The sequence below is a fragment of the Numida meleagris genome, chromosome 17, assembly GCF_002078875.1.
Source record: "Numida meleagris isolate 19003 breed g44 Domestic line chromosome 17, NumMel1.0, whole genome shotgun sequence".
NCBI lineage: Eukaryota > Metazoa > Chordata > Aves > Galliformes > Numididae > Numida > Numida meleagris.
In genome coordinates this window covers 8021303-8041611 of record NC_034425.1, presented here as the reverse complement: position 1 = coordinate 8041611, position 20309 = coordinate 8021303, and the positions used below count along the sequence as shown (strand labels likewise).

Here is a 20309-nt window from a genome sequence, read left to right as displayed (position 1 = left end):
GGCCGGTAAATCCGGTGGGGCGGCGGGAGGAGGCGGCGGCGGCGGCGGAGGAAGCGGTTACTCGGGCGGTTCCTCGGCCTCCTCGGCGGCGGCGGCGGCGGCGGCCGCGCTGCCCCCCGTGAAGAAGCCGAAGATGGAGCAGATCCAGGCCGACCACGAGCTCTTTCTTCAGGCCTTCGAGAGTGAGCACCGGGCCGGGGGCGGGAGCGGGGCCGGGGCTGCGGCAGAAAGGGCGGGAGGAGGAGGAGGGGAGGGCTGAGGGGCTTCCGGGGGTAAACACGCTCGGGGGAGGGAGGGGGCTCGGCCGGGGGAGGCGGGGGCCCGGCGGGGCTCGGGCGGAAGCGCGGGGCCGGGAGCCGAGCGGCGGGGCCGGGAACTTGGTGCTGCTGCGGCTGCTGGGCTTCCTCTCTCCGCTCGGGGCGGCGGGAGCTGAGCGGGGGAGGCGCCCCCCGGGGCTGCGCGGGGCCGTGCCCGGGCGCGGGGCGACGGATGCTGCGCTGTGCCGCGGTACGGGGCGTCTCTTTGTCTGGTAACGACTGTCCCCCGGTTGGGATCGCGTGTTGGAAATGGACCTTCGGGAGCCGGGCATCACCCTGTGGCAGTAGCGGGAGAGAGGAGGAGGAGGATTCCCCTTGCAGGCACCGGAAAGTTATTTACGGAAATCTGATTCAAAAGGGCAGAGCGGCAATAAGTGTGCTGCGAGGTTCCCGTGGCAGGAATGGAAGGAAGTTTTCAGTGTCCCACTAAACGCGTGAGGAGGTTCTGGGATCGGTGCTGTCACCGCCTGCGCTCGCTTGCTACAGGCGGTGACAGCGTTTGATAAAGCGCTGCAGCTTTTGGTGTTGTCTCAAAACCTTCCTCATGCCTCGTCCTTCCAACCTCACTCTTGTGGAAGAAGCTGTATGATCGATAAATGCCGCGCTGCAAATAGGTCGGGCTGCAGACGGGAGTTTTAAGATGTTTGCTCAGTGTCAGAGGTTTGGGGGGTGATGTCCCTTGCCCGTGCCCCCGCCTGTCAGAGAAGGGAGCTTTGCAGCGGGGCAGGTGGGGCCGGGAGCGCCTTACAGCGCGGGTGTGTCGCTGCGGGTTAATGCCGAGGTGTGGATGTGGTGGGGAACCTGCAGGAAGTAAATTGTGGGTTAAGAAATCCTGACAGACGTAGCATTGAATCACATTCTGGTTGAATGTTCCTTCGCGAGGTCACATGCTAGAAAAAGATAAAGATTTATTTTAGGCTTTTGCTGGGAAGTATGGACTTCTGAAACATATGTCTGCTCGCAGGCTGAGAAGCATGGCACGGGCTTTTCCTACTTGGGAAAGCTTAAGTTGAAGCATCAGTGCGCTGTCTTTTAGGTTACGTACCATGTTATCATGAATGTACTTTAATGTTTTCATACCTTTCTAAATGATAGGACAGATTTTTTTTGAGACTAAGAACTAAGGTGTTTCTTTAAAAGTCGTGACTGCTCAGTATTTTCACTTTCAACTGAAGTGTATGTTTCTTTATTTCTTTTCTGTCCTTTCCATTTAATATCCTCTTTTATTATCTTGCAAAATACAGATGTCATGATGATGTTAGTTTCTACTTTACGTTAAGCAGGATTTTATTGGTTTTCATTAGGCTTCTAAAATACTGGGATTGCTTTAAGATTTCCTTCTCTTTAATAACAAGGCACCTCTCTAGTGCTCGGTTGTTTGGGGTCTTATGTTCACGTATGTAGAAATGAGACTGAATCATATCTTTAAAAATGGATGAGGATTAGATAACACTCTCCTTTTTCACTTCTGAGATCAAAAATCTGTAAATCAAAATCAGCTTTTCAGCTATTAAAAATAAGTCCTTTGCAGTAATTTAAGAGTGAAATACTGCATTTCTTAAATGAATACATATTTATGTTTGGTTCCGTTCTGTGGGAAGCTGTTGCAGCGCTGGCAGCCTTAGCACAGGCATCCAGGCATTTGCTGCTGTCTCCTGCTCACCGTTCGTTTCATGAAGTCACTTCCACGTTTCTTGCTGACGTTACCTAATGAAGGAGACTTCCATTTCATTCTAAAGCTGATGCTTTTCAATTTCGTTTTCATTTTTAAGGTATAACCTGATCCAAAGCTTTTCATCCTGATTTAACTTCATTGGTTAAAACTTAATTGTAGGTCCCCTTTTCTGTAAGCAAGTCTTCCTCTTCTGATCTTTGGTTGTTACATCTGTTTCAGACGGCGCTGCACTTTCACGTCAGTGTGGAGTACAGCTCTGATATCTGTCAGTCTGCACTTTAGAAGTAGTAGCTGCTTTAGTAGTTTGGAGCAGTAGCTGCTTTACCAGCACCAACTTTTCTGGTCCAATTCGTATAGAAGGTTTTTGAAATGAATTTCTTCGTTGAAATGTTCTGTAATGCATCACTGTCAGTGGTCGCTCCCTGCTCTTGTTTTGATGCCTTGTGCAAGTGACCTCAGGATGAAACAGTCGGATCCCCAGTGTCTGACTATGGAAAGTTGGTCTGATATTTCGATACCAAAATCAGACATGATCATTAACTCGGCCAAGAAAACTTACCTCTTCAGCAGCAAGTTGTACTGTTTGGGTACTTTTTTTCTGCCTTTCTGTGATTTAAAGTCTGTAAGAAGCATGTTCTGCAGAAAAGAAGCAGTCAGAGTTGTGTGAGTTGTTGCTAAGGGTTTCTGGTAGCTTAAACAAGAAAGTGCTTTGTGTTTTACAGTAGTTAGAATAATGGCTTGTTTCCTCGGAGTTATTTAGACATCATGATGCCGTGCTTCAACTGCGACTTCTGTGATCATGGTTAAAAACAAATAATGCGTTAAGTGCGATCCTGTCGCATCGTTAAAGGCTGTTGTTGTTCTGGAGGTTTAAGGCTCAATGGATAACACGTGTTTCTTTTTCTCAGAACCAACACAGATATACAGATTTCTACGTACCAGGAATCTTATAGCAGTGAGTAATCAGGTTTTTATCACTCTTTTACTTTGGACTTGTGGCAAACTCATTAAAGCATGTTAACCTTTCTCATTTCTTTTCCTGCAGCCAATATTTTTGCACAGAACTCTTACTTACATGTCCCACAGAAACTCCCGAACAAATATCAAAAGGTAAAACAATTATTTTGAAAAGTAATCCTAAAATGTTAACTTCAGAAAATTCAGTCATCACTTCACAGTTGGTTTCTAAAACCAAAGAGCTTTTCTGTCGTGTGAAGCGTGTGTGATTTTTATACCTGTGATTTCTGCTGGGGGGAGTAGTGCAGTGTGGGGACTGCAGAGTCCTCACCTGATGATCCACATCTGCTTTCTGTTTCAGGACTGAACTTCTTAAAAGTAAATAAATTAATTGAAACTGTTTGGCATTTGGGCTCAAGGAATCAGTGGTGCTTAATCAGAAATATTTAAACTGTGACCTAAACACTTTTTAAACAAGAAAATACAAAAATTCAAAGGAACTAAAAAGGCAAAACCCCGCTTCTGTCCCTTCGGTTATTTAGGATTAGAGGGAACCAGTGCTCTTTCCTTTAATTATTTTAACCAGGTGAAAAACGAATGAGGTTAATTTGTAGCATTTCACAAAAGATCCAGCAAGAACTATAGAAAGGTTGCTTTGAACTGGATGTATCTGAGAAATGGGCTTCAGTTTTGACATTGCAAAATCCTTGTTAATATCATATGAAGCGTTACAGCTGCATGTCAGTAGACTTTAAGGTACATAAATATTGCAGCACAAGAAGTATGCATGTCAGTGTTTGTTATTTGTAGAATTGCAAAGTCCTGTCAGTTTTTTCCTCTCACTGAAACTCTTTTGTTTCATTTGGGGCTTTTTCTGTAGCTTGAACAGGTCATGTCGTAACCGGAAAGTTCTTCCTGGTTGTATCAGGTGCTGTGGGAGAAAAGTAGTTGATATTGATCACAAGAAATTGCAGCAATCAGGTTTTGCAGACAATTCTGATTTATACTGTATTTGTGTCTAAGGAAGGTAATTTTTGAATGATCCGTTGGGCAATAGATTTGTGAAATTTAAATTGACTTTAAGAGGCTATATTTAGCATCACTTGGGTTTAATTTAATGTTCTTGTTCATCAATAACATGCAACTTCAGGGCTGATACTGCTTGAACGTCCCTTGTGTTTTGATCAGATTTTTTTTCTTCTTGAAGTTGCTGCTTTTTCTTACAGAAGTTACTAGAGTGGATTGTTTGCATCTTTTAAAATAGGGCAGAGCCAAATTGGAAGGAGTAAGGGTTCAGGTGGCTTTTGTGTTTGCTTTTTTCTTAAACTAGAATTGTGCAACAGGAAGTTGTTCTTGCTTAGTACTTACTTTAATTTATAGTCGATTGAAATGCATGTGATCTTTTACCTGAATCTTACTTCGTTTCTTTGAATGTTTGCTGTAGTTGCTGGGAAACAAGTGATACTTTGCATGTACATTGTGTCGTCCACTGCTCCAAATTCCAGTTCAGTTTCAGCCGCGCAAGCAACACTTATTTTGTCTCTGAAACATACTGAGTTATTTTAGTGCCCATGATGCTCTGTTCCAGAACTGTGATTTTAGGTTGGGTTTTGATCCATAACTGACAGATCAGCAGCCATTTCAAGCATTACTTTTCTAAAAATACTGGCTTACTGAAGTCAGTCTGGTGATTGAGAGGTTTTAGGAGAGGGAAAATACCTAAACTAGAGTGGAAGATCTAATTGGGGCTCGTGTTTGGAAAGTTTTACGTACCTTGCTTCAGTACAGTAAAAACATTGGTAGAGTTCAGTTTGCAAAGAAGCATCTTCTGGAGCTGCATCATTCTTAATCTGTTTACACTGACCTTTACAATAGACGCCTATTTCTTTATCTTCCCTCTAAGACTTAGTAATTTTACCATTCTTAAATTCCTGATCATTGTTTTGATGGCCATTTTGATCAACAATGTCATATGTAAAACACAAAGAAGTTATCTCCAAACTTGATGCAAATTAACTATTCCAATAGTGATTATCAGTGCACATCTTTTATAGCCAGCCCTACAGTAATCTGAGAAAAATGCCAGCCAAGTTTATCAATGGGAGGTAGGGAACTACAACTGTATTTTTACCAAGGAATTTTCCATTGATGTTGGTTTTTGTGTCTTATATGGAGACCAGAATCTGTAACGGCCAGGGTGCTTCAAGTACAGAGAAACGTGGCGAGGCAGTCGTTAATGAGCACGTATCAGTGCGGGCTGTGTGCTTTGGTGAAGTGATACTTAATGGAAGATTGAAGTGGGCTGTTGGCCTGTGGGTCGGTGTTATTTTCATATTTGACCAAATGATGTCGTTGGAACGAATGCTTCCCATGCAGTATTTTGATAGTGGGGTAGTTTTATTTATTGGCAGAGTAGCGGCACGCTTTTTAATACTATGTTAATAATTACTGCAATAGACAGGAGTAAGAGTGGGTGGTGAGAGGAATGTGTAAAATGAACACACTTGTACCACAAGTAAACGCTGCCTTAAAAACCCTGAGTGTTAAGGGCTGCTGTAAACTCAGTGTTGTCACTTATGTGACCGTGTTCTTTGTTCATGCACGAAAACAGTTACGCAGTAATTTCTTGTGCTCTTCAAAGTTAACTTCCAAGGCAGCAAATTTGATTAAATGCATTTGGTTGTTTCTTTGCTGTTGCCATTTTTACTTTTTCTGAAAGATTTTATGATGTCTTTTATTTTGCCTACGCTGACTTTGACATCTGGAAACGTGTCATTCTTCTTGAATCGTTAATGCTTGCAAGTATTACATGCAAGCTGCAGCAGTTGGTTTAAGACACAAAGGGAGGATGCCCACCTGGTTTTGTACTTCTACTTTAGCCTATGCAATTTTGTTGGCCTCTAGGTCCGAGCATGAATTTTCCTTTAAAGAGAAATCAAAAGATTATTCCAGAAACTATTGAATAACTACCGTTCACGTGTGATCTTTATTTAACAGTGACTATTAAATGGTGTATATATAGTAAACAGGCTGAATACAGAAGCACAAACAGACTGATGTTGTTGAAATTATTCTGTACAACATTCTGTCATGATTTTCCCCTGCATTTCCTATGAGTGAGCTCTAGAAGTAGGTTCAAAATTCAGTGTGCTTTGTGTGTGTCAACTTAATGTAACTTCGTGGAGGAGAAATCCTCTTTTATCGTCAGGTTTCCAACTATTTTGTTCAGATAGGATTTTAAATGGTTTTCAAGATTTGGTCAAGATTAAAATAGCAACGACTGGCGAGTTTACTTGAATGCTTCTGATTGTCTTAAGTGTTACTAAAGCAGGAGGATTTTCCTTGGGCTAAGCTGGAATGCCATTAGACACGTTCATTGCAAGGTTTCAGCGTGCTGTTCAAAGGCACTTCCTATGGGCAATCACATTGCTTCTGAAAGGTCTGATTAATTATTTGTGCTATGTTGCTACTGCTTGAAAAGCTGTATTATGGTTGTATTCCTATGACACGGATGTGCTGCTACACCTAAAAATGTCCAAGAGAGGGTTCTTTGTAAATGGAAGGCTAAAATTACACATATAGTTCTTGATAACAAATCAAGTTGAAGTTCAGACTGAATACGTTTTGTTATTAAATATTATGTTATTAATATTATGGGGACTGTACTCAAACTATTCTCTTCCTGTTTCTTTAAAGGAAAACGTTCAAAGTAGATGATATGTTATCAAAAGTAGAGAAAATGAAGGGAGAACAAGAATCTCACAGGTACTGTTGTGCATATGTATATGTATGTTTGTGTTTACAGAAATGAGCACGTGCATGTGGTCAATTGAAAGGCTTTTTGACTGACAAAATGAAGGGGATAGGGAAGTTAGTAGAAGGAAGGTACTCTGCTGTTGAAACATAGATTCCAAAATGTTCAAATGAATGATGTGTGCTGGTTGCTTCTGAACCTGGAGAAGAGCCATGTTGGGATAACCTTTTCCAACATTTACAGTGTCCTTTTTTCAAATGTGTATTTAGAAGCCTGAAACGAGTATTTGCCCTAACCTTATTTTTGGTATTGCTGATTGTTAGTAAGTAATGTATGTGTGCTGGTATTCGAAAAATAAAATAAAAGGCAGGTGTGAGAAAATACCATTAACTGTAATATTGAGGGCCTATACAGTTGCATGCTTGCCATTCTTAAGCCTGTATTCATAGCTGTGTTTAAAAAAAAATAATAATAAAAAAATAAGAGTTGGTTCTAGGCAGTTTCCACTAAACTCACCTGTGCTGACAGGTGTCCAGGAAACACCCAGTGCCTGTGGTGGCAGCATCTCATGGCTGCACGCAGCGCCCTTTTCAAGCCCTGCCTTCTCCCCATCCTACCCAGTACCAAGTCATAAAATATACTGAGAGAGCCTGTAAAGAGAAGACTGCTCGATGGCTTTGCATCCATTGCAACTTAATGCATGCTGTTTCCAGGCAGTTTCAAAGCAGTGAAAGGAGTGGAGTCCTCCGTTGTGCTTAGACCTGTCCTGAATGCAGTGAGCAGAGGCTGCTGTGCAGAAAAATACTTATTGTTCTAACGTATCCTTTCTCTTTTTTGTTTAGCTTGTCTGCTCATTTGCAACTTACGTTTACTGGTTTCTTCCATAAAAATGGTACGTTTGCTAACTTCACTTATTACACCATTAATTTGTACAAGTTTGAAATTAATATAGATCTCTGAGAGGAATATTTGAATGATGTGTTACAATCTCTGCTGCTTAGATGCAGATTTTAACTTGTTTATTCTCTATCTGTCCCATTACTTACAGGACTTGAGTTTGAGCTTTGAATATGTTTTAGTGTGTTTGTAATGTGAAGCAGATAAGCCCTCCAGGATTTTAGACAAAACAGTGACTTTACCATCATCCATTCAACCTTGAAATAGACCTTGAGGAAAGAGTTCCTGTGATGTTATGGAACTGTGTCTTTGAAGTATTGTTAAAAAAACACAGCCCACCACCACGAAACTCCAAAACTCAAACTAGTTAGCAGATTCAGTGCTCTGGTTCTGTTCTTTTTTTTTTTTTCTTTTTTCCCCCAAAGTAGAAGTGTGAGAACAAACTGTACCAGGTAGAGCCTAGAAGTCAGGCAAAGTCATGTCAGAGATTGAGAGCAACTGCAATCGTTTACTGGTGACTTACAATCATTTTATTGTGTCTTTTATGCACGTAAGGCACTACCTCTCCCAATCAGAATATTGGACTTCCCTGACCAGAATGAAGGGTTCCGTTCCCATAATGAAAGCAGAAGTTACATGCTTTATGCTCTGTAGGCATTGGTAAATTCCCTGTCTTTTTACTTCCCTGAGAAATATTACCTGTTGATACATTAAAATTCAGTGGCATTTGTTTTTTCAGTTAAAAATATTTTGAATGACATATTACTCCTGGGGTGTAAAAGCTACTTCCAATCCTATAACAGGTTCTGTACTTTATTCTGGAAGCTTTCATGTTCCTTCCAATTATTTTGTACTTAACTGGATCTGTTTAGTAAGATGTTTGACATTTAAAGTTGCAGATGTCTAGGTTTCCATAAGTATGTGATTGTGAACTGTAACATCGTTCTGAGAGTTCTTCAAATAGCTTGATTAGGAATGTTCTGCTTCTGGAATTTGAGAATATTACTTGTTTTTGCCCATAGAAACTTCGTGTTACATGTTGCCTTCAGATTCTTAGGTGGGAAACCACAAGAGAGGACTCGTGGGGCACTCAGTGATACGAGTGAAGTAGTATAAAGTAAAGGTGGAGGAAAGCGTGTGCTATTGCATCTTAAATTCCAGTGCGTGTTGTTCCAGCAAGATCACGTTTAGAATCTCTGTGGTAGTAAACCTGACACAGGGAACTGCCTGCTGGGTAGGGCAGCTGTTCCGTACCTCGTGCTGAAGGCCTTGCCTTTCTCCCTGCTTTTCTTACACCACATAGTCCCATGTAGATGCAGGCTGTAGAAGAGTATTTAATACACTTCTGTATTTGTTGGCTTCTGTATTGTTAACTGTAAAAACTTGCATTCATTTCAAGAGAGTACTACATATAGCTGGAGCATGACAATTGTTTGTACCATGCAGATAAACAATGTGCACTGTAGTAAATAAAAAATATAGAAAATATTTAAATTCCGGCAGCTGGCACAACTGATACGCTCATTTGTCTGGATAGAAAAATATTTTGGAAATTCTTTCAAGAGAGCACGGTGGCTTTTTTATTTGTTTGGAATTTGTATTTTCTAAGGCAAACTTTCCAATGTATCTTGTATTTAAAATTGAAAAAAAAATCCTTTTTTTCATAAAACTGCTGGCATCTCCAGACCAGCTACTGGAATTCTCAACTGAAGCACGTGGAGCTTGTTCAGGTTTTCACCTGTAGCACGTGTTTGTTCCCGTGCAGTGTGCTGTTTCAGCACATGGGTGTGTGGGTGTCTTCACACTCATCTTCATGACTCTAGCTCCAGAACTGAAGCTGGCTTTTTTTTTTTTTTTGCTGGTTCTGTTTTTGTGAAAAAAGTTAGAATTGTTTTCAAGAAGAAACCAAGAGTAAGGTTCTGTTGGATGTCAAAGATAACTTTGCTGATGTTTTTAATCTGCTAGTAGTTATTGGGTAGGATATGTTCTAAAGTGGGAATCTGCAGTAAATATAGGGAGAATTGACACTTAGAATCGACTGGAATCTTTGTGCCTGCATGTAGCTATGCTTAAAAAATATTCACGTTTATTTACATCATTGAACAGATTTTTTACTTTTTCAGAACTTAAAATCTTTATTTCTGTTTAGATAAGCCATCACAAAACTCAGAGAATGAACAAAACTCTGTAACCCTGGAAGTACTGCTAGTGAAAGTTTGCCACAAGAAACGAAAGGTAAAAGTGATGTGACAAACTGTTAATACGTGGTAGAGCAAAGCGTGTGCACGACCCTGGAACACCTGTTTACCACTGCCAAACAAGGAGCTAATGCTGAAATTCTGTTTCTGTTGAGATTAATTTAGTGTGTACGTACTCATCAATAGAAACTGTTTTCTGTTGACTGAATAAAGGATTCTTCAGAAGCAAATACGTAAATCTTTTTTTCCTCTGCTCCCTGAGAAATAACTGAAAGTTTTACAAAGGCACTCTGCCTTATTTTTGTTGAATTTCACTTACTTTTAAGTCATAGTCACTCATTCTGGATTTCAGCCCCACCTCTGTTTTCACTTTTTGTATCACACCATTAAACTATTAATTGTGTTGGCAATCAAACGTCCTAAAATAGTGTATGCTTCTTATAGTTAGCAGGTGAAATGGAAGAAGTTTTAATTGTTCTGAAGTCCCAGGTCATCTGCCAACTCTTGTCTCTTTCCTTGCTTTTTCTGTACCCACATTTATACATTGACCATCTCTGTTAGTGGAGATTTTAGCTGCTAGGAATCATACCGAGTTTTCTTCTCTTCTTTTCTGCTTTAGCTGTGTTTCACACCAGCTGACACATTATCCTCACTGCTCTGGGTGGCTCAGTAATGCACACCATAATTTTTAACCCAAAAAGGAGAAGTTGTAGTGAGAACTCCGTATATGTTCCTTAAGGATATTGAACTGTTTTGGTGTGGTTTTAAGAGTTAACATTTTGAAATATGTTTTGTTTCAAATTTCATGCTTAGGCCATCTCACCTTGTTTTGCCAGTATTTCACAGTGTTCCATGATCTATCTGAGAGATACTGAATATAATAAATCCTAGGGAAGTGGGTCTTTATCTCCCTGATAGCACGTAAGTGCACTTTGTAATATTGGAAGGAGAAGATAGGAAGCCCTTAGAATATATATATAACCAAAACATTTCATTTCTCTGAGGAAACAGAATTAAATTAGCATTAATGACTGTTCTGCAGTTTTTTCAGAATGTCTCATGCTAGTATTAATTTAATCACTTAGAGAAAGATGGCTGTTGCTAGAAGTTGACCATTTTATGTACGCTTTGAAGTATGTTTTTCATTTAAAACCTGGCGTTGTCCTTCTGTTCTTGTTTATTCCTGTTGCAGGGCTTATTTTCAAAAAGATGACAGTACAGTCCATAAATTATAATTTTTAACAATTAATGTCAGTTAATTTTGTATTCTAAAAACCTAAACCTTAGCTTTCTTGTTTTCCTACAGGATGTCAGTTGTCCAATAAGACAGGTTCCTACAGGTAAAAAGCAGGTGCCTTTAAACCCAGACCTCAGTCAAATCAAACCAGGCAACTTCCCATCACTTGCAGTTTCCAGCAATGAGTTCGAACCAAGCAACAGCCATATGGTGAAGTCTTACTCATTGTTATTCAGAGTAACTCGCCCAGGAAGAAGAGATTTTAATGGACTGATTAATGGCGAGACTAATGAAAACATTGGTAAATTTAGTCTTTAAATATTATTTTATGAGGTTTATCTTGTAGGCATGTATATAGTTGTCGTGGTCTGCATTGTAGATCCTACTTTGGGGAAGGCAGTAACAGATGAGTGACTGAATTGACTTGTACTTGTTTTCAGCCTTTTCCACAATAGGGCTAAACTATAGTTTTTAGCTAGAAACTGTTTCTATTTCTGTCTAAATTTAACACCAGTTTTTATTAATGTACGATGGTGAAGGTGTAGGCAGCCCCAACAGGGGGATAATGTAACTGTGGTCTGTGTGCCTGACATTAAACCTCCGTCAACACTGGTCACTGCTGACTCAGCAGTAGGTGCTCTCACACGCTCTCATCAAAACTAAATAATTATCCAATAAATACCTTTTTAAAATGTGTTAATTTCATAATCTTATCAGGGTGTTATATCAGAAATGTTGCAGCCTTGAAGACTGCGTGTAGGATGCAAACCTTCTTGTCTTACTGTTTTTTAACTGAAAAGGAGGAAAGCCAAATGCAAGTTTCTTTATAGTAACAGAGTAATGTGACTGGGCTGGAAATATACATGAGCATATCTAAACTATGTTTGCTGTTCTGCTAAGTGCTTTTTCCATCGATATTTAGCTGCTCATTAAATACTATGTCATTCTGTTGCATGTAATACATCTGACACAATCAACAGCCAGTAATGTTTTATAACTGTGTCGAAGCTGTTCTGTTATTCAAGTGTGTGCCTTTATAATAATTGAGTACCATGTTTGTTTTGTGCAGATGTCAATGAGGAGCTTCCAGCTAGAAGAAAAAGGAATTCTTCTAATCGTGAAGATGGAGAAAAGACATTTGTAGCACAAATGACTGTATTTGATAAAAACAGGTAATAATTCCAGAGTAAATATTGTTTCTGTTAATTGTTAGGGATTTTTTTAATACTAAACTTAAACTTGTTTTTTGATTTGTTTGCTATCTCTTAGTGCATTTTTCGTTTGGAGATGCAGTCAGATCTTAGTCTTACTATCTGTAGGCTTCAAAGCGCGCATTTAAATTTGCCTGAAAATTTCCGTTTAGTTTCATGGAAAGTTAGTTTCTGTGATATATATTTTAGATTTTAATAAGAAAACAATAAAATTAAAAATCAGTTTCATCGCTCACAAGATATACTTCTGGTTGACAGACGATTGCAGCTTCTGGATGGAGAATATGAAGTGGCCATGCAGGAAATGGAAGAGTGTCCCATCAGTAAGAAAAGAGCAACATGGGAAACAATACTTGATGGGAAGGTATGGGTTGTTTTTGTAGCTGAAAGGCTTGTCTTCACTTTAAATGTTCTAGATAAAGGTGAAAAATAATCAAAGTGCAGTGGCTGTTGCTCTGAAAATGAAATAGGCTAAACAAGCAACAGCACCTCTGTTTCAGGATGTGTGGAAACAAGTTTAAATTCAACTCCTGGTTTAGGAAAGCTTTGGCTATACTAGATCGTTAGACAAGCAGATGTTAGCAACTATTGTAGGTATGGCAGCTATTTTTTTAATGACTTATGCATTTGTCTTAGAAAAATACATATATTGTCTGTTTTTAAGAGCTGCTAATTCTAAGGGAGTTTTGTTTTTGCTTCTTTTTTTTTTTTTTTCCCATCAGAGGTTGCCTCCATTTGAAACATTTTCTCAGGGACCTACACTTCAGTTTACTCTTCGTTGGACAGGAGACACAAATGATAAGTCTACAGCTCCTATAGCCAAGCCTCTTGCAACACGAAATTCTGAAAGCCTGCCTCAAGAAAACAAACCCAATTCTGTTAAACCTACTCAGACTATAGGTAAGCAAACTTTAGTTCTGGTGCTGAATAATCACCTGCTTAGCACTTCTGTGTTTTGAGGTTTCTTTGTACAAGAATATTTAAAGTAAGGCTGATTTCTGTCTTCTGAATTCTGTATTTTACCTGAGCTAGGGATGGCAGAGACTTAAATTTTTTTCTTAAGTCCTTAAAGATGAAAGGCTGACACTTAAAACATGCAGTTGTGAAGTATTTCCTAAAAGGAGAAAGGCAACCGAAGCAGGAAAGCACTAGAACTTTCACTTCAGAGTTGTTCTGTTTTCTTTCTATTTCCTTGTACCAGGTCTCCTTGTATTTTAGAATTTCCTGGGAGACCTACTTTGTAATCTGTTAGGTTTGTGGCTGAGTCTTGCAAAAGGAAATGATGGCTGACTAACACTACAAGATGTGTACTAGTTTACTACGTAATAATTAGGAGCAATAGGGATGTGGCAGGGCTGCATTATTAATGTAGTGTTAGAAGCTGTATTTTTAGCATCAGAGAAGCTGAGTATTTCAGTAAGTTGGTGAAGTTATAGTGTCACTTTCCAAAATAGTACAGCAGATGCTTATTGTGGGAATATACGGTAGTGCAAAGCTCAGCATTGGAGGGTACATGTGCTGCTTTTAGTCACTGCCAAGAAAGGAGTGGAAATGGTAGGAAACTTGAATAACTTAAAGATTCTGATAACTAGAAGAGAAGATCCTGGTGCATCTTTCCCAAGAGTGTGTGAATCCCGTGTTTCCACTCTGCTTCAGCATGTTTCCCAAGGTGGACCAATGGAGTAAAGACATCAAAGGCATCTATAGCTAAAGAATTCTGGTTGTTTAACAGGGGAAAGGAAAATGTTTACCCAGCTGTTCTTCAGTTCTCTGAAGGGTTATCCAAAACTGAAGATATAGTTTGGAAGTGGTGGTTTTGCCTGTAGATTTGTGAGAGAAACTAAGCACCAAGGCTTCTTGCTGATGTGAGCTGCTTGCATCGAAGTTCACGAGAGAGCTCATTCCCTTCTGAAGCAGGGTACCTTTCGTGGAACTTCCATCTTTTCCTCTTTACCCTAAACTGAAATGCATGTTTATACATGTGTTTTTTTTCAGCTGTGAAAGAATCCTTGCCAGCAGACCTTCAAACAAGAAAAGAGAGAGATGTTTTAAATGAACCTCGACAAAAGTTGCGAATATTTTACCAGGTATTGAAAATAAGGAGTGGTGGGAGGGAAGAATGTAAATATTGTGAGGGATTATAATGTTCACATCTGAGTTGGGTGAAAGGTTCAGTGGTGGCTGTATAACTGTCTCATTTGCTGCCTTGATGGATGCCCTAAGGGGTCTCAAATTCACGTAGGAGGACCCATTCCACATGTTTCTTTTACAGGAAGTATTTTAGAAAAATTAATCTTCTTGGGGCCATGTCTGACATATTCCAAAATACACCTGGACATCTGGAGAGGGAGAGGTGCTCTCCGAATTGGGGGAGGGAGTGCTCAAAAAAATCATTGTTTCAGTAAAGTGAGCTGATCTAGTGATCCCAAAAACATACTACAGAGGTTTCCTGAAATGAAGTCCAGCTTTGTTTTGGGGTTGGAAGGTTGATGAATGAAATTCATTTGATGCTAACACTGTTTTTTCTTTGTTTGCATCAGTTCCTTTATAACAACAACACAAGACAGCAGACCGAAGCCCGAGATGACTTGCATTGCCCATGGTGCACGCTGAACTGTCGGAAACTGTATAGCTTACTCAAACACCTTAAACTTTGTCACAGCAGATTTATCTTTAATTATGTTGTAAGTAGCATTGTGGTAGTTTAATGGTATGAAATGCTGTACAGTTTGACACAGATTATATGATGCAACGAGTTCATTGCTAGTCTGTTAAGTTGGAGGACTGTATCTACAGGTTTAGTGCAGCTTCCTTTGAATTTACTTAACATGTCAACATTAATGTAATTTCATGTTACATGAGAAACAAAAATTTGTGGGCTGCATTCTTAGAACAGGTACCTCTTTTGCATCAGCATGTTCTTCTTCTGTTGTAAAAAGCAATGTATTCTACATTTGGTTGGAAGTCTCTTGAAGCTTTAAGAAGGCAGAAAACATTTTAAGTCCATATTACGTTTAGTTATGCTGGTAAGGTCCTGTGATTCAAACCACAAGATCCTGTGGTTCATTGTGATCCTGAAGATAAATTGTTGGTTTTTTAAGTATGTATGTAGTTTCCTGGACCCAATACCCTGCTCAGAAGTTTATTCCAAAACTTTGCTCCTTAGCTAGTTAGGAGTGTTCTAATTTCTAGGATGCTTGTTAAGCAGGCTTTTACTAACATTGTCCTTAATTTAATATTGAGATGTATTCTGAGTGTTTTCATGTGAAACAGTAAGACAGAGTAGAGCAAGGAAGCTTTAGGATAATTTGTTTCTAGAAGTTATAAATTATTTGGGTGGTGGGTGTAAAAGGAAACTAGAGCTCTGTCAGCCTATTGATAGGATCTTGTTTAAGGTGTTTGGAACTGGGAAGGTCACTCGTTTAAACCTCCTGCTGCTTGCTAAATAGATTTGTGATTATCTGTTTCAGTATCATCCGAAAGGTGCTAGGATAGATGTGTCTATCAACGAGTGCTATGACGGCTCGTACGCAGGGAACCCGCAGGACATCCATCGTCAGCCTGGGTTTGCCTTCAGTCGCAATGGCCCGGTCAAAAGAACTCCTATCACACACATACTCGTATGCAGGTAGGGAGATGGAAAAGCAAGTCTGTTCATGCTTGTGTAACGCAGCACATGGCCGAGATCTGTAAATCCAAAGCTGTGCATGAACAGTGGTAAATTTCACTAGCATTAAAGTACAGCTGTTTCTGACTAAATAAAATGTTGTTGAGGAATGGTATCTTTATCTGTGATTTGACATCTGTTGAGGCATTTCTGTCATCATGAGGTGGTTTTTTTTTGGTTTTTTTTTGGTTTTGTTTGTTTGTTTTGTTTGTTTTGTTTTTTTTTAACAACTTTGTCCTAAAACTGCTCTTCCCCAAAGTTAGAATGTTGTTTTCTGGGGGGAGGAGTTATGGGTTGACTTGTTGTTTTTTTAATGGGGTGTATTACACTGTTGGTGACTTTATTCTCCTCTATTTTTGCAAACTGGAGCTTAAAAGAAGAATTTGTACCAATCAGCTCCCACAAATAGTACTGGCATATCTGATGTAATGGTTGAAAGCAGTGAACTTGTTTCCTTCTGCTAGGCCAAAGCGTACGAAAGCAAGTATGTCCGAATTTCTCGAGTCTGAAGACGGAGAAGTAGAACAGCAGCGAACGTACAGCAGTGGGCACAATCGCTTGTATTTCCACAGTGACACATGTTTACCTCTCCGTCCGCAAGAAATGGAAGTAGACAGTGAGGATGAAAAGGACCCTGAATGGCTACGGGAGAAAACCATTACTGTAATTATTCAATTCAAAGCTGTTTTCAGTGGATTGTAGTTTTTAAGTGATGCTCTGCGGCTGTTTTAGGGAACAAATAGGGCATCCGTTGTGAAAGTTACACATTCACTTGGAGAGTAAGCAGAAAATTTTGTGTTGCTCTGCCAGCAGTGATGTAACAAAGTATGTATTTCCTTGTCTTCCGTTGCATTGCTAGCTCGGTTCACGTGAGTCCTAGCAAGTTTTGTTCAGTTTGTGCTGTTTCTCCTTCAGAGAGATGGTGGTGTCACTGCAACACAGCAGTGTGTACATAATATGGAAATAATTTATCGCAGATCTCTACATGATCTGACTTTGTTCTGATCTTTTTGACTGCAGTTCTTGAATTCTCAGCAGTAGTTGCTTCTCTGTGTAGGAGACATGCGTTGAATTGTAGGTGTGCTTTCACTGCTTGTAGTAGACATGAGATTCTCACATGTGTTTTCCTTGTCCTGTCCTTTTTCTCACTCCTTTATCTTTCCAGCAAATTGAAGAATTCTCTGATGTTAATGAAGGAGAAAAAGAAGTGATGAAATTATGGAATCTTCATGTTATGAAGCACGGGTATGTTACCATAAACTTAATTTTGATACAAAGAAGTTACGTACTTGGTTGACTGTTTTGCATTGCAGTTTGCTAAGCACTTTAAATTCCGTTCTTAGGGATTGTTGCAGGCCAGCTTGGTAGGAAGCTGTCTGTTCAGTTTGAAAATATCTCCTTGTGCCTTGTAGCACCGCAGCTTTGAAAATAATGAAGTTGCAAATGATGAGAATACATAATAGTCTGTGCAGTTACACTGCAACGCGGTTCATCCATGTATCTTTTTGGTCTTGAAAATATTCTTCTTGCGTAACGGTTGGTTTCTAATTCGGCAGGTTTATTGCTGACAATCAAATGAATCATGCCTGTATGCTGTTTGTTGAAAATTACGGACAAAAAATAATTAAGAAGAACTTGTGTCGAAACTTTATGCTACATCTGGTCAGCATGCATGACTTTAACCTCATCAGCATCATGTCAATAGACAAAGCTGTTGCCCGGCTCCGAGAGATGCAGCAGAAACTAGAGAAAGGAGAATCGACCTCCCCAATGGATGAGGAATCTTCTGAGGAGCAGAGTGGGACAACAAACGGATACAGTGAAAATAACATGAGAGAGAGAATTTCAGAAATGGAGAGCATCTCAGGTGTCACAAAACAGAGCAAGAAACAAAAGCTCTGAAGTCAGAAGTGAAATTCCATTCAACGGACAAGCATTGAAGTGACATTCTAGGGTGCATGAGCTCTATAAAGAATTACACACAAGAAATACAGATTCCAAACAGGCACTGCTGGATGGAAATAAATGATTTCAACAAGGATATCGTTTTGACAGGGTTTCTATTCAGTTAATTATGCAAGTACTACATGTATATCGGTTTTGGTGATGTAATGACAATATTCTAAGAGTTTGAGCATGAAGAGCAATATGAAAATCTTTTTGTAATTTTAGTAATTAGTGTCTTAAGAACTTTATGGAATTTACATAATTTAAATATATGTAAAACAGTTTTTATATTAAGATTTTTGCATCTGTATCTGGCTGTTTTTCCTACCATGAAGTTGTGAAACGTTGGGGAAAGGGGTTTGGGATACAGTTTCTGCTTTTCTTATTTAGAAATTCTCCAGTTAGCTTTTTGTGAAGATAATGTCTCACTATTTAAAGTTTAAGCTTGATCCTTGCATTTGAAATCATTTATGAATTGATCGTAATGACAAATTTATTTTACACTAAAATTTTGAAGTTGGCAAACTTAGCACTTCCTTTGTCGTGTGCCTGTTTGGAAAGATGTTGGCTTTTCATGTTGCAGACACAGTGAAGTACCACCTTGGCTTTTTGAGGTTACCGGCAGTTTGGTTTTCGTGGATAATTTGATGCGTTGATCACACAGTGTACCATTTAAAACTTGAACATTAGCTCCTTTTATATTTTTTAGTATGCATTTACACAGCTACACAAAGGATTCGATGCAGGCCTTCAGGCTGGGGCTCTGCTTCGCGGTGCCATGCTAACGCCGAGCCTGGAGTCCGTATGTAGGCGTGACGCCAACCGGCTTCCTGGGAAGCGCACGCCTGCTGTTCTGCCTGAGTACAGACTGCAAGGCCAGGCCCGTGGATTAGCTTTGGCTTTTGAGATGCCACTCTTGAGGGAAAAATGCACTGTAAAATTGGACCAGAAAATGTGTTGCACTTCTTATGCAAGTATTCTGTGATGTATTGTATTCAATACAGATACTAAGATGCTGACTAAACTATATTTGAGCAGTTTTGCACTGCTGTTAACACATTTTATGCATACGTTTACAGATTTTTTCCAATGGAAAGTGGTTTCACTACTGGTACAGTATCAGCACCGAAGGGTTTATTCCAGCAAGCACTGTGGTTGAGTGACATCACCTCAATTTTTTATTATCCTTAAAATATTGCATTTTTCATATTCTTTATTTATAAAGGAACAATGCTGCTGTAAATACAGGTATTTTTAATTTTTTATTTCATTCCATCACCATGAGATGCAGTTCCCTATTTGTTTAAGGGGTATATAAGCTTTCTAATGGTGTCTTCAGAAATTTATAAAATGTAAATACTGATTTTGATGGTCCTTTAAGATGTGTTTAACTGTGAGACTATTTAACTAATGGTGTGGATGTGATTTGTCATCCAGTATTAAGTTCTTAGTCACTGATTTTGTGTACAAAATAGGAAAGAGGGAAACTGCAGCTTTCATTACAGACTTCTTGAATTTGCCAGCTCTGGGTTTTAGCGAGCTCTAATTATGCCTCTGGATAGTACATCAAGCATTTCTCTCTGGCTTTAATTTGCTAAAGCTGTGCACATATGTAAAAAAAGAATAGATTATTTTAGGGGAGATGTAGTTCTAGAATTATTGCTTATGTCATTTCTTAAGCAGTTATGCTCTTAATGCTTAAAAGAAGGCTAGCATTGTTTGCACAAAAAGTTGGTGATCCCCCAAAAAACAGTAATGAAATTACTTCTGTCCAGTAAACTTTGTATGTCATGTCAATTTATAATAAAAGCTGAAAAAATCCCTTTGTTTTCTATTTATAAAGATGCCTTTTCTATATGTACCTTTGAGAGGTTTTGAAGATGCCGTGTAAGCTGGTTTCAACAATTGGAATGGTACAGTAGATGTTTAAAGAGAAAAAAAAATAGGCAAAAACGAAACCAGTTCAGTTGTTTAAATGAACCATTGTTTTTACATTAAATGTTTTATTTGAAATCGGCTTTTGTACATAAAGTTCAGTAATATAAAATGTGCCACGATGGTTGTCTGCTCCTTTTGTGTGCATGCAGCGAGGCCCCGAGCGGCGCTGTGCAGCAACTCCTGCCTCTGTGCTCACACCGAGCCCCTCTGCTGCCCGGACCTGCCGCTCTGCTCTCCGTGTGAGGTGTCTCCAGCAATGGCCAGTTCCAGCTGTGTTACAAACACTTCAATTACCTGGGAGAACTGTGAGTGTGAAGCTATGGCGCAGTGTTGCTGGTAGAAGAATAAGAGCAGTCAGGTTTTGTTTCTCTACGTGCCGTCGTTAATGTTTCACGCAATCTTACACTGTTCGCAGTTGAGCTTGTTAGCGGTTTAGAACCGTGTCCCTCGTGTTGCAGAGGCCCAGTTCTGTCCTTGCTGCAGAATTAGGAGAGCAGCAAGCTGCAGAGCT

At 39.6% G+C, this 20309-nt stretch overlaps 1 protein-coding gene and 1 long non-coding RNA gene across 2 annotated transcripts; one reads left to right on the top strand and one right to left on the bottom strand.

Annotated features, from left to right (window-relative positions):
• Positions 7-19911, top strand: SUZ12 (SUZ12 polycomb repressive complex 2 subunit). The gene is made up of 16 exons (XM_021414646.1): positions 7-182; positions 2901-2947; positions 3038-3102; positions 6646-6714; positions 7546-7595; positions 9750-9835; positions 11105-11336; positions 12105-12207; positions 12505-12610; positions 12969-13146; positions 14242-14333; positions 14787-14930; positions 15717-15874; positions 16378-16576; positions 17079-17158; positions 17470-19911. Exons 1-16 carry the CDS (start codon positions 134-136, stop codon positions 17813-17815), a joined length of 2004 nt encoding a protein of 667 aa, XP_021270321.1. The 5' UTR covers positions 7-133; the 3' UTR covers positions 17816-19911.
• On the bottom strand, positions 3600-7535 carry LOC110407218. Its single transcript, XR_002443810.1, has 2 exons — positions 4318-7535; positions 3600-3880 (listed from the first exon to the last, which is right to left on the bottom strand). It is a non-coding gene; the product is annotated as an uncharacterized LOC110407218 (long non-coding RNA).